General features: G+C 49.2%; 1 protein-coding gene across 1 annotated transcript in view; it reads right to left on the bottom strand.

Moving 5' to 3' along the window:
- The window catches only part of LOC138268273 (SURP and G-patch domain-containing protein 2-like), a 216,559-nt gene extending 202,062 nt beyond the window's left edge, over positions 1-14,497 (bottom strand). The window contains exons 1-4 of the mRNA XM_069217767.1: positions 14,360-14,497; positions 7,055-7,159; positions 5,193-6,761; positions 4,074-4,200 (exon numbers count right to left, since the gene is read on the bottom strand). Of these exons, the coding sequence (XP_069073868.1) occupies positions 4,074-4,200; positions 5,193-6,761; positions 7,055-7,154 (1,796 nt within the window). The 5' untranslated portion in view covers positions 7,155-7,159; positions 14,360-14,497. The remainder of the gene's footprint in view (positions 1-4,073; positions 4,201-5,192; positions 6,762-7,054; positions 7,160-14,359) is intronic.
- Positions 14,498-14,742: the final 245 nt, after the last annotated feature.

Below are 14,742 nucleotides of genomic sequence, written 5' to 3'. Positions count from 1 at the left end.
GGCTAGCCCAGTGGTCTTAGTCCCCAAACCTCACACCACAGATGGAAAGAAAGAGATGAGGTTTTGTGTGGACTACAGAGGGCTCAATTCTGTCACCAAGACAGATGCTCATCCAATTCCAAGAGCTGATGAGCTCATTGATAAATTAGGTGCTGCCAAATTTCTAAGTACCTTTGACTTGACAGCAGGGTACTGGCAAATAAAAATGGCACCTGGAGCAAAAGAAAAGACAGCATTCTCCACACCTGATGGGCATTATCAGTTTACTGTTATGCCCTTTGGTTTAAAGAATGCCCCTGCCACCTTCCAAAGGTTGGTGAATCAAGTCCTTGCTGGCTTGGAGTCCTTTAGCACAGCTTATCTTGATGATATTGCTGTCTTTAGCTCCACCTGGCAGGATCACCTGGTCCACCTGAGGAAGGTTTTGAAGGCTCTGCAATCTGCAGGCCTCTCTATCAAGGCATCCAAATGCCAGATAGGGCAGGGAACTGTGGTTTACTTGGGACACCTTGTAGGTGGAGGCCAAGTTCAGCCACTCCAACCCAAGATCCAGACTATTCTGGACTGGGTAGCTCCAAAAACCCAGACTCAAGTCAGGGCATTCCTTGGCTTGACTGGGTATTACAGGAGGTTTGTGAAGGGATATGGATCCATTGTGACAGCCCTCACTGAACTCACCTCCAAGAAAATGCCCAAGAAAGTGAACTGGACTGTGGAATGCCAACAGGCCTTTGACACCCTGAAACAGGCAATGTGCTCAGCACCAGTTCTCAAAGCTCCAGATTATTCTAAGCAGTTCATTGTGCAGACTGATGCCTCTGAACATGGGATAGGGGCAGTTTTGTCCCAAACCAATGATGATGGCCTTGACCAACCTGTTGCTTTCATTAGCAGGAGGTTACTCCCCAGGGAGCAGCGTTGGAGTGCCATTGAGAGGGAGGCCTTTGCTGTGGTTTGGTCCCTGAAGAAGCTGAGACCATACCTCTTTGGGACTCACTTCCTAGTTCAAACTGACCACAGACCTCTCAAATGGCTGATGCAAATGAAAGGTGAAAATCCTAAACTGTTGAGGTGGTCCATCTCCCTACAGGGAATGGACTTTATAGTGGAACACAGACCTGGGACTGCCCATGCCAATGCAGATGGCCTTTCCAGGTTCTTCCACTTAGAAAATGAAGACTCTCTTGGGAAAGGTTAGTCTCATCCTCTTTCGTTTGGGGGGGGGTTGTGTAAGGAAATGCCTCCTTGGCATGGTTGCCCCCTGACTTTTTGCCTTTGCTGATGCTATGTTTACAATTGAAAGTGTGCTGAGGCCTGCTAACCAGGCCCCAGCACCAGTGTTCTTTCCCTAACCTGTACTTTTGTATCCACAATTGGCAGACCCTGGCATCCAGATAAGTCCCTTGTAACTGGTACTTCTAGTACCAAGGGCCCTGATGCCAAGGAAGGTCTCTAAGGGCTGCAGCATGTCTTATGCCACCCTGGAGACCTCTCACTCTGCACAGACACACTGCTTGCCAGCTTGTGTGTGCTAGTGAGGACAAAACGAGTAAGTCGACATGGCACTCCCCTCAGGGTGCCATGCCAGCCTCTCACTGCCTATGCAGTATAGGTAAGACACCCCTCTAGCAGGCCTTACAGCCCTAAGGCAGGGTGCACTATACCATAGGTGAGGGTACCAGTGCATGAGCATGGTACCCCTACAGTGTCTAAATAAAACCTTAGACATTGTAAGTGCAGGGTAGCCATAAGAGTATATGGTCTGGGAGTATGTCAAACACGAACTCCACAGCACCATAATGGCTACACTGAAAACTGGGAAGTTTGGTATCAAACTTCTCAGCACAATAAATGCACACTGATGCCAGTGTACATTTTATTGTAAAATACACCACAGAGGGCACCTTAGAGGTGCCCCCTGAAACTTAACCGACTATCTGTGTAGGCTGACTAGTTTTAGCAGCCTGCCACAAACCGAGACATGTTGCTGGCCCCATGGGGAGAGTGCCTTTGTCACTCTGAGGCCAGTAACAAAGCCTGCACTGGGTGGAGATGCTAACACCTCTCCCAGGCAGGAATTGTCACACCTGGCGGTGAGCCTCAAAGGCTCACCTCCTTTGTGCCAACCCAGCAGGACACTCCAGCTAGTGGAGTTGCCCGCCCCCTCCGGCCAGGCCCCACTTTTGGCGGCAAGGCCGGAGAAAATAATGAGAATAACAAGGAGGAGTCACTGGCCAGTCAGGACAGCCCCTAAGGTGTCCTGAGCTGAGGTGACTCTAACTTTTAGAAATCCTCCATCTTGCAGATGGAGGATTCCCCCAATAGGGTTAGGATTGTGACCCCCTCCCCTTGGGAGGAGGCACAAAGAGGGTGTACCCACCCTCAGGGCTAGTAGCCATTGGCTACTAACCCCCCAGACCTAAACACGCCCTTAAATTTAGTATTTAAGGGCTACCCTGAACCCTAGAAAATTAGATTCCTGCAACTACAAGAAGAAGGACTGCCTAGCTGAAAACCCCTGCAGCGGAAGACCAGAAGACGACAACTGCCTTGGCTCCAGAAACTCACCGGCCTGTCTCCTGCCTTCCAAAGATCCTGCTCCAGCGACGCCTTCCAAAGGGACCAGCGACCTCGACATCCTCTGAGGACTGCCCCTGCTTCGAAAAGACAAGAAACTCCCGAGGACAGCGGACCTGCTCCAAAGAAAAGCTGCAACTTTGTTTCCAGCAGCTTTAAAGAACCCTGCAAGCTCCCCGCAAGAAGCGTGAGACTTGCCACACTGCACCCGGCGACCCCGACTCGGCTGGTGGCGATCCAACACCTCAGGAGGGACCCCAGGACTACTCTGATACTGTGAGTACCAAAACCTGTCCCCCACAGCGCCGCCTGCAGAGGGAATCCCGAGGCTTCCCCTGACCGCGACTCTTTGAACCTAAAGTCCCGACGCCTGGGAGAGACCCTGCACCCGCAGCCCCCAGGACCTGAAGGACCGGACTTTCACTGGAGGAGTGACCCCCAGGAGTCCCTCTCCCTCGCCCAAGTGGAGGTTTCCCCGAGGAATCCCCCCCTGGCCTGCCTGCAGCGCTGAAGAGATCCCTAGATCTCCCATTGACTTCCATTACAAACCCGACGCTTGTTTCTACACTGCACCCGGCCGCCCCCGCGCTGCTGAGGGTGAAATTTCTGTGTCAACTTGTGTCCCCCCCGGTGCCCTACAAAACCCCTCTGGTCTGCCCTCCGAAGACGCGGGTACTTACCTGCAAGCAGATCGGAACCGGGGCACCCCCTTCTCTCCATTCTAGCCTATGTGTTTTGGGCACCACTTTGAACTCTGCACCTGACCGGCCCTGAGCTGCTGGTGTGGTGACTTTGGGGTTGCTCTGAACCCCCAACGGTGGGCTACCTTGGACCAAGAACTGAACCCTGTAAGTGTCCTACTTACCTGGTAAAACTAACAAAAACTTACCTCCCCCAGGAACTGTGAAAATTGCACTAAGTGTCCACTTTTGAAACAGCTATTTGACAATAACTTGAAAAGTATACATGCAATTTTGATGATTTGAAGTTCCTAAAGTACTTACCTGCAATACCTTTCGAACAAGATATTACATGTTAAATTTGAACCTGTGGTTCTTAAAATAAACTAAGAAAAGATATTTTTCTATATAAAAACCTATTGGCTGGATTTGTCTCTGAGTGTGTGTACCTCATTTATTGTCTATGTGTATGTACAACAAATGCTTAACACTACTCCTTGGATAAGCCTACTGCTCGACCACACTACCACAAAATAGAGCATTAGTATTATCTATTTTTACCACTATTTTACCTCTAAGGGGAACCCTTGGACTCTGTGCATGCTATTCCTTACTTTGAAATAGCACATACAGAGCCAACTTCCTACAGCTGGCAACAGAGGAATCGTGCTTCACATGAAATGCCTGTAGGTTTTATTTTTGTTTTCAAAAATACCCATGGGTACTCTATTATAGTAGACCTGGCATTACTATTTGTTTCTGCAAAAGCTGAAAATCAATCTGTGGTGTTTGTTTGGAAGCCTTCTATACACTCACCAAAAGTCAGGCTTCTCTTTCTCTGGTTTCTCTGCATCCGTCGAGTCTCTTTCTTTCCAAGTGTCAATTGCATTCTGAAGCAATTTATCAACTGTCTCCAAGACCTTTGGATCAGCTGGTTTAAGACCTAACAATCACAAAATAAAAATTTGACTGTCTAAATCATCTAGACAAGAAGAGCACATTGATATAGCAAACAACTACACAATAACGAAATGGTTACAGTTCGTTGTACCACTCCTAAGTCTGTAACTTGTATAACTTCTGAGCACTTCACTAAGGGCCACATGTACGTACCTTTTTTCTCGCCGCAAACGGCCTGATTCGCAGAATCAGGTCGTTTGCGACTAAAAAATAAAATAAATAAAAAAATTAAATAAAAAAAAAAATGCACCTTGGTATGTACAGGCCCATTTTTGTGCGATTTGGTAATCTATTTACTGAATCACAAAAAGGGTTTGCAAGTCGCAATTAGGAAGGGGCGTTCCCTTCCGAAATGCGAGTCGCAGTGCGATGTAGGATTGTTTCGTGACCGTGAATGCAGTCACAAAACAATCGTAGTTAGCTCCAATTTCAAACTGGTGCTAACCCATTCACAAACGGGGAAAAAAACTGCTTTATTTAAAAGCAGTCACAGACATGGTGGTCTGCTGTCCCCAGCAGGCCACCAATCCGAGTGCAGCCATTCCCATTGGAGGAGGGGGGTTGCAAACTGCAACCTACCTCATGAATATTAATGAGGTAGATCATTTGCGACCCCATGGGGAAATCGCAAACAGTGTGAAGTACACTGTTGTACATACAGTTTTGCGACTCGCAAATGAGTCACACACTGCAAGACGCAAAATTCGGGGTCGTACATCTGGCCCTATAGCTCAAAAACACAATGCACACTGTTAGGGAAACAGACAATATTAAAGGTTGAGATTACTTTTGCCAGATTATTTGGTACAGTTCTTGTGAAAGGGACAGATACAGCACACGTTGGGACTGCTCAAAGTTAATTACACCTGGAGGTTTGTCCATGACAAGTGAAATACAGACAACCTTGCACTACAGTGGACAGATCTCCATCTTAAAATAAAAAGAAGTTTAAAGATTAAAATAAAGTTTAGTTACCTTGAACCTCTGAATCTTTAAGCTTGGCCTCCATAACTTGTTCTTCTTTCTCCTTAGGGACATCAATGTTTTTGTTTAGCTTAAGTTGGTGGCCGCTTTTCTTCAACCAGGTCTTCAGCTGTGCTATGTACTTGGTTCCAAACAAATATGAATCTTCCATATTTGGAAAGTCTGCAGGCTTTGGAGCATCTTCCCCAATGCCAAGAACTTTCAAGATTCTGCTCTGCCTCAAATATGTTGCGAGGGAATATGTCTGGCCGAATAGCAACAAGGCCTGACGACAATAGAAAATGGTTTTCTTCAAAGCAGAAAAAATATTGACAGGAGTGTAATATCCAGTGTTTACATTTACTTCAAACGTATTGCAAGCCAAGAAGAGTGGGTGAGCACTCTTCAGAAGATAGTGTTGAAGTGACATTAAGTGCTGGTCAAATGGATTTATGTAGTCACGTATATCTTTTGGAGATGTAATAACATTGTTCTCAATCAACAATGTCACAAGATCCTTATCCAGGTTGGTCTTCTTTAGCGCAGCATGGTTAAAAAGCTTTATCAAATAAAAGCAGCGTGATCTGAGCTCTGGTGGAAAAGGCTGCTTGAACATGGCCAGTGTATTGACAGCAGTTTCTGTATCCAGGGCACTCTGAGCTGGATTCTTTCGCCTGTAATCATTAGCATTAATTCTGTGGAAACCAGCCCATGTTGCTATTTTGGTACTGCACTCCAGCGCAGCCTTTGATTTCTTGTCCATAGTTGTCCCTGGTTTGGTTACAGACAGTGCATTGCTGCTAGATGCTCCTCTGCCTCTTGTAGAGCCTCTCGCACTACCTCCACGTGCAGCAGCTCCACGCCCCCGCACAGGAAAAGCTCCCTCTGATCGCTGTCCAAATTTCCCACCACGACCTCTTGCAGAGACGGGCCCACCATCTCCTGGAGGAAAGAATGCTCCACTGACACCACCACCCCTTGGCGGAAAGGGTCCACCATCACCACGGGGAGGAAATAGCCCCCCTTCACTTCTTAGAGGCAACCTACCCCCTTCACCCCACAGGTGCAACCTCTCACCCTCTCCACGCTGAGGAAATGTCCCCACATCAGCACGAGGAGGGAACCTCTCTCCATCACCCCTTACAAAAGGTCCTCCATCACCTCTGGGATGGAACCGCGCCCCATTGCCCCTGGGAGAGAACGGCCCTCCATCACCCCGCATAGGAAACCGTTCAGGATCAACACGTGGAGGTACACTCCTGCCAAATAGTTGCTCTGGTGATCTCAGCGGGCTGGGATTTCTCTGTGCAGCAATTCGAAACTCCTGTTCTCGAGATCGCTGCTGCCCAAAGTCGTCATTTACTGCAGCACGTCTACTAAAATAAGGATCTTCATCCCTTAGAGGACTGCGAGATCTTCTGCGCTCCAAGAAAGGCCCAATTGATCGTTCACTTTCAAAATCCCTTCTGGAAGGTCCAGTAAAGCCCCCTCTTCTACTCTCAAGGGGAGAGCGAATTGGCACATCTTGAAAATTATCTCCATATACTTGGGGTCGTGGTCTAGGTGCCGCCCTCATTGGACCTATGTTTAAAAAAAAAAAAAAAAATAAGTAAAATAATTTTACGTACATGAAAAATGCCATAGTAAAATCAGACAGATGGATCAATCTGAGAGGACAATAAAATTAATTTGTATCAAGGCAAAAAAACAAAAAAAAAACTCATGTTTCAATCTCGAGGTTAACATCTGCTACATTCAGCGTTACAGTTAAAGACTCATTTCCAAATTAAGCTGACATTAGCAATAGGTTGCCAGCTTCAAGAAAATTAGGCCAACCTAGCACTACGTATTGCCTCAAAAAATATTTTTTGTACCTGAAGCACCAGCTCCCCTATTCATGCGAACGGTTCCAACCATTTCAGACATAATTGCTTCGAAAATTTCACGAGACACTTGTCTGTCTGCCATTATCATACGACCTGTAGTAAAAAACAAAAGGAAATTGGATGTATCACAAATTTAGCTTGGAAAAAGCAGTTTGAACTTGTACTGACTTCAGTGCTAGCCCTGACATTTTGCGCCTAAAGTTAGTACCCACAAAGAGGTAAAAATGAAGTCTCCACAAACAGAATCCTGCACAGGCTGGATGTGGGAAGCTGCCTCTGTATACCTTATATCAAAATGAGATAAAGTGTGCATAGAGTCCAGGGGTTCCCCAAGAGGCTTGACAGGGGCAATAAAAGATAATACTAATGCTCTATTTGTGGTAGTGCGGTTGAGCAGTTAGGCTTATCAGAGGGTAGTGTTAAGCAATAAATGAGAACACACACTCAATGACAACTCCAGGCCAATAGGTTTTATATAGAAAAATATTTTTATTTATTCATTTCAGAACCACATGATTCGAATTGCAGGTAAGTACATTAAATGTAAGGTACTTTGCATAGGTATAGTAAGAACTTTGACCCAAAACAGTGATGTACACAGTTTTTCAAAAAATGACAATAAGCTATTTTAAAAGTGGACACTGCAAGTTTCAACAGTTCATGGGGGAGGTAAGTACAGTTTGGTTAATACAGCAAGTAAAGCACTTACAAGTTCAGTCTCCGGGGCATAGGTAGCCCACCGCTGGGGGTTAAAGTCAACCCCAAACACCCAGCAACACCGGGCCGGTCAGGTGCAAAGGTCAAAGAGGAGCCAAAATAACATGGGCGCGTATGGAGATGGGGGGTGCTCTGGTCCTGGTCTGCTGGCAGGTAAGTAGACCCTGGGGGGGATTTTTTTTTTTTGGGGGGGGGGGGGGGGGGGGACACACAGACCAGGGGGTTTAGTAGGTCACCCCCCCCCCCTTCAAAAAAGTAGGCACACAAAACACACCCTCAGCGGCACAGGTGCAGTGGGCAAACAGGGTGTCTGGTTTTCAACAGGGTTCAATGGAGGGACCCGAGTGTCACTCGGGCGTTGCAGCCAGGGTACAGGGGGACTTCTCTGGCCAGGCACCGACTGGGCTAGAGTGAGGGCCGCCTGCTGGTCACTGCTGCACCAGTGGTCAGTTGGTCACTGGCCTGGGGCTGCAGGTGCAGTGCTTCTCCGGGCGTCTGATACCTTCGGCGGGGGGGCAGTTATGGTCCTCGGGATTCCATCTGCGGGCATCACTGAGTGCAGGGCGGTCAGCCTAGGGTGGACACGTCAGAGTCGCCTGGGGATCCTCTCTGGTTGTTGGCTTCTCTTGACAGGGGCGTCAGGTGCAGAGTGGTGGGGACTCACGCTACTGGAGTGAGGTGAGAGTCCCTTTAAAGGTGGTTTCTTCTTTCTTGGGTTGGACAAGTAGGCTGTCCACAGTTCTTGATCCATTGTAGTTGCAGGGCAGTCCTCTGAGTCAGCAGAGGCCGCTGGGCCCACAGGATGCATCACAGGGGTGCAGGTTCTCTGAAGTAGGAGACAGGCCGGTTGGGCTGGGGCCAAAGCAGTTGTCTTCCTTCTTGTCTGAGGGGTTTTTCAGCTAAGCAGTCCTTCTTTGTAGGTCGTCAGGAATCTGAAGTCCTGGGTTCAGGGTCACTTCTAAATACTGGATTAAGGGGTGTGTTAGGGTCACAGGACAGTAGCCACCGGCCACTATCCTTGAGGGTGGCAACACCGTCCTTGTGCTCCCTCCCTTTGGGGAGGGGAGCACATCCCTATTAGGCTAAATCCTCCCAAACAAGACGGAGGATTTTCTAAGGAGAGGGTCACTTCAGCTCTGTTCACCTTAGGGGTGGACCTTGCTGTCAGGGTGACACCTTGTTTCTCTCATTATATCCCCGACTTGCCACCAAAAGTGGGAGCTATGTCAGGGGCATCTCCACTAGCTGGAGCGCCCTGGGGCATTGTAACACGAAGCCTGAGCCCTTGAGGCTCACTGCTAGGTGTTACAGTTCCTGCGGGGGAAGGTGTTAAGCACTGCCACCCAGTGCAGGCTTTGTTTCTGGCCCAGGAGAGCACAAAGGCTCTCACCCCAGGGGGTCAGAAACTTGTCTCAGTGGCAGGCTGGCACGGACCAGTCAGTCCTGCACTGGGGGATTGGGTAAAATACAGGGGGCATGCCCTCTGTAGGAAGTTGGCTCTGTATGCACTATTTCAAAGTAAGGAATAGTATGCACAGAGTCCAAGGGTTCCCCTTAGAGGTAAGATAGTGGCAAAAAGAGATAATTCTAATGCTCTATTTTGTGATAGTGTGGTCGAGCAGTAGGCTTATCAGAGGAGTAGTATTAAGCATTTGTTGTACACACACAAGCAATAAATGAGGAACACACACTCGGAGACAATTCCAGGGCAATAGGTTTTTGTATAGAAAAATATATTTTCTTAGTTTATTTTAAGAACCACAGGTTCAAGATTTACATGTAATACTTCAAATGAAAGGCATTGCAGGTAGGTACTTTAGGAACTTTGAATTAGAAAAACAGTATATACAGTTTTCACATAAATCACAAATAGCTATTTAAAAACTAGACAGTGCAATTTTCACAATTCCTAGGGGGAGTAAGAGTTTGTTAGTTTTTGCAGGTAAGTAAACCACCTACGGGGTTCAAGTTTGGGTCCAAGGTAGCCCACCGTTGGGGGTTCAGAGCAACCCCAAAGTTACCACACCAGCAGCTCAGGGCCGGTCAGGTGCAGAGGTCAGAGTGGTGCCCAAACGCATAGGCTTCAATGGAGAAGGGGGTGCCCCGGTTCCAGTCTGCCAGCAGGTAAGTACCCGCGTCTTCAGAGGGCAGACCAGGGGGGTTTTGTAGGGCACGGGGGGGGCACAAGTCCACACAGAAAGTACACCCTCCGCTGCACGGGGCGGCCGGGTGCAGTGTGCAAACAGGTGTCGGGTTTGTAATAGAAAGCAATGGGAGACCAAGGGGTCTTTTCAGCGATGCAGGCAGGCAAAGGGGGGGCTCCTCGGGGTAGCCACCACCTGGGCAAGGGAAAGGGCCACCTGGGGGTCGCTCCTGCACTAGAGGTCGGATCCTTCAGGTCCTGGGGGCTGCGGGTGCAGTGTCCCTACCAGGCGTCGGGTTCTTGGAAGCAGGCAGTCGTGTCAGGGGGAGCCTCAGGATTCCCTCTGCAGGCGTCGCTGTGGGGGATCAACTCTGGCTACTCACGGTCTCGCAGTCGCCGGGGAGTCCTCCCTGAAGGTGTTTGTTCTCCACAAGTCGAGCCGGGGGCGTCGGGTGTAGAGTGCCAAGTCTCACGCTTCCGACGGGAAACACAAGTTGTTTCAAAGTTGCTTCTTTGTTGCAAAGTTGCAGTCTTTGGTGAACAGAGCTGCTGTCCTCGGGAGTTCTTGGTCCTTCTAGATGCAGGGCAGTCCTCTGAGGCTTCAGAGGTCGCTGGTCCCTGTGGAAAGCGTCGCTGGAGCAGTGTCTTTAGAAGTGGGGAGACAGGCCGGTAGAGCTGGGGCCAAAGCAGTTGGTGTCTCCGTCTTCTCTGCAGGGTTTTTCAGCTTAGCAGTCCTCTTCTTCTTAGGTTGCAGGTTGTTTAGGTCTGGGAGGGCAGTAGCCAATGGCTACTGTCCTTGAGGGTGGCTACACCCCCTTTGTGCCTCCTCCCTGAGGGGAGGGGGGCACATCCCTATTCCTATTGGGGGAATCCTCCATCTGCAAGATGGAGGATTTCTAAAAGTCAGAGTCACCTCAGCTCAGGACACCGTAAGGGGCTGTCCTGACTGGCCAGTGACGACTCCTTGTTTTTCTCATCTCTCCTGAACTTGCCGCCAAAAGTGGGGGCTGTGTCTGGGTGGTGCGGGGGGGCATCTCCACTAGCTGGAGTGCCCTGGGGCATTTTAACACAAAGCCTGAGCCTTTGAGGCTCACTGCTAGGTGTTACAGTTCCTGCAGGGGGGAGGTGTGAAGCACCTCCACCCAGAGCAGGCTTTGTTTCTGTCCTCAGAGAGCACAAAGGCTCTCACCACATGGGGTCAGAAACTCGTCTCTCAGCAGCAGGCTGGCAAAGACCAGTCAGTCCTGCACTGAACAATTGGGTAAAATACAGGGGGCATCTCCAAGATGCCCTCTGTGTGCATTTTGTAATAAATCCAACACTGGCATCAGTGTGGGTTGATTATTCTGAAAATTTGATACTAAACTTCCCAGTATTCAGTGTAGCCATTATGGAGCTGTGGAGTTCGTTTTTGACAGACTCCAAGACCATATACTCTTATGGCTACCCTGCACTTACAATATCTAAGGTTTTGCTTAGATACTGTAGGGGCATAGTGCTCATGCATATATGCCCTCACCTGTGATATAGTGCACCCTGCCTTAGGGCTGTGAGGCCTGCTAGAGGGGTGACTAATCTATACTTCATAGGCAGTGTGAGGTTGGCATGGCACCCTGAGGGGAGTGCCATGTCGACGTAGTCATTTTCTCCCCACCAGCACACACAAGCTGGCAAGCAGTGCGTCTGTGCTGAGTGAGGGGTCCCTAGGGTGGCATAAGACATGCTGCAGCCCTTAGAGACCTTCCCTGGCATCAGGGCCCTTGGTACCAGGGGTACCAGTTACAAGGGACTTACCTGGGTGCCAGGGTTGTGCCAATTGTGGAGACAACTGTACATTTTAGGTGAAAGAACACTGGTGCTGGGGCCTGGTTAGCAGGGTCCCAGCACACTTCTCAGTCAAGTCAGCATCAGTATCAGGCAAAAAGTGGGGGGTAACTGCAACAGGGAGCCATTTCTTTACACCCTCTGTGTGCATTTTTTTTAATAAATCCACCACTGGCATCAGTGTGTGTGTATTATTCTGAGAAGTTTGATACCAAACTTCCCAGTATTCAGTGTAGCCATTATGGAACTGTGGAGTTTGTTTTGGCAAACTCCCAGACCATATACTTAATATGGCCACACTGGACTTACTATGTCTGAGAATGTATTTAGACACTGTAGGGGTATATTGTTCATGCAGCTATGCCCTCGCCTATGGTATAGTGCACCCTGTCTTAGGGCTTATGACCTGCCAGAGGGGTGAGTTACCTATGCCAGAGGCAGTATTTTGTGTGCAAGGCACCAGGGGATGCCATGTTGACTGCCTTTTTCTCCCCACCAACACAATCTGCAGTGGAAGTGTGCATGTGTTAGGTGAGGGGTCCCTTAGGGTGGCACAACACCTGCTGCAGCCCTTAGGGACCCTCCCTGGTCACAGGGCCCTTGGTACCTTTATAAGGGACTTATGAGTTCCAGGGGTATGCCAATTGTGGAAACAATGGTACATTTTTAGTGAAAGAACACTGGTGCTGGGGCAAAAAGCGTGGGGGGTAACCGCAACAAGGAGCCATTTTCCCATACTGGACATTCATACATGGTCGCAAATTTCAATAGCATGACCAATGACAACACAAATGAACATTCAAGTAAAGACTGCTGGGTGACAAAATCCTTCTCCGACATGTATGGTACAGATATGACATAATTGCGCCCCACCGCCATCAAGATGCAACAGATCATACCCACCCCCGAAACACCTTGTAAATCTTTATAACACAGCTTAATTCTGTACCACATACATTTAATGTTCCATTCAACATCACACAGTCCCATCGGTACTAGCTGCCACACAATGGGACAACCTCAATTTACCACTACGATCTTCTAAACAACCCTACTAAATTCCCCTTAATTTCTCTCTCCTTTGCCTCATCCCAAAACCCCATTTTACTAGTAGCACCATCTACCTAATCCCAAGCCTCATCTTACTATGATCGGCCAATGAACTATTCTGCATTATTCCCTCCTATTTCTCCATCATTCTACTCAATCCAACAGACTCACATGTCCTCCACTAAAATAAACTCACACCTCCCTATACTAATACTGTAGTCATATATCCCTTTCCTTATCCACCCCTAATCCTTCAGAGTTCGGGGAAGGGCACTCACTGAAAAGCGCTTCGACTGTACGCAAATAAAACTATGAGATGGAGGACAGGCATAAAACTAAAGCAGTGCATTATCCTCATCGGCTATCATTCCCGGAGACCAACTTCAAATAGGCTACGTGCCTTAGAGCATGGTGGCAATCACCTACAACTTAGGGTTCAGGGGTGCGCATGGTACTAAAAGAGCAAGATAAAGGCGAACGCTGAGCAATATATATATATATATATATATATATATATATATTTAAAAAAAAAAACACACACACCACATACAAGTGAAAACAAGACTAAATGACAGCAGGACTTAGGGTTAACTATGGAGCGTGGTCCACAGACTGGACTAACCAGGGGCAAAGAAAAACAAAAAGGTGGCCGAGCAACGATTTACAGGTACAAACAAGACGCAGACGTGACGATGCTCTTGATTTCAGAGCTGTAAACGCAGAAGCTTCGATTGTCTTTTTCTTCTGCACAGCAACCAGTCATAATCACATGCCCTTAAGTAATAAAAAGCGATGTTCATTCGACCAGCTATCGAGGTCTATTTTTATTTGCACAAGATCTCTAACAGGCTGTGGCAGTCTTCATCAGATCCGAGCATACGCAATGTCCCACTACCAAAGACAGCCAACAACTACACCACGGTTCACCTGCCCCCGCCAGGTGCTCCCATCACATACAAAGCCCGGCTCAATACGCGCGCTTTCAGCTAGATAAGGGCCAAGAAAGACCCAGATGCCCAGTTAGCATAAAGCTATGAGTACCATCCAACCCACAATACCAATGCGACTGGAACTGAGCGCTCTGAGAGGAGCAGGGACGGGTACAACTGCTTCATGCACTTGAATTACACAACATACATCCCCCCAAGCAGACAATGGCCACATGACCCATCCCCGTCACACGGGGAAGCGGACTGGCCACCATCAAAGACCTACCCGCGGTGCCAACGCTCAGCTGGAGGCAGCCTCCGTAGGTCACCGCGCCACGCCCCCCGGGCCTCAGCGGTGGCCGCCGCGGACCCGCACCGACCACCTGGATGAAATGGCGGCAGGGCGACCCCCGTTCTACCACCAAGATGGCGGCCGGTGGGCTCGCGGAAGCTGCCGCAGGCACGTACAGACGCGCCTGAGGCCGCGCGCGCGCCCACACCGGCGGCCGGGCGTCTGACGCCTCCGCGGCAGAGGCCGTGGAGAGCGTCACGCGCCCACGTCTTCAATGCCCAAGCACCCCCCACCCCCTTGCAGCCTGCACCACAGGTGCGGGCCGGCGAGACGCTCACCGGGGTGCAGTCGGTCAGTCCTCGGCTCAACCCGCGCGGCGGCTCGGGCTTCGGTCCCAGCGCTGCGCTACTCCGTGCCACTAAACGACTCCCTCGCGCGCTGAGTACGAGTGCCGTACTGCGACGCCCCACTATGACGCACTTCCGAGCCTGGCGACAACTGTGACGAAGTTTCCGCTCAAGTGACCGGATGTGTATCTTCCTCGCGACCCACCGGGAGCTGCTTTTTTCCAGAGCCAACAGCGGACTGGATGCTTCTTAGGGGGGCCGCAGTCAGTGGGGTCGTAATAGGACTCGAAGCACTACCAGCAGCCATCATCAAACAATAGGCCTTTATGCAATCTTTGTAGAGGGAGATGCAGGGTAAATAAAAATTGTAGCTG

The sequence above is a fragment of the Pleurodeles waltl genome, chromosome 12, assembly GCF_031143425.1.
Source record: "Pleurodeles waltl isolate 20211129_DDA chromosome 12, aPleWal1.hap1.20221129, whole genome shotgun sequence".
NCBI classification, from domain to species: Eukaryota; Metazoa; Chordata; class Amphibia; order Caudata; family Salamandridae; genus Pleurodeles; species Pleurodeles waltl.
Note: the sequence above shows the minus strand (reverse complement) of the source record. Positions and strands in the feature narration are given on the sequence as shown.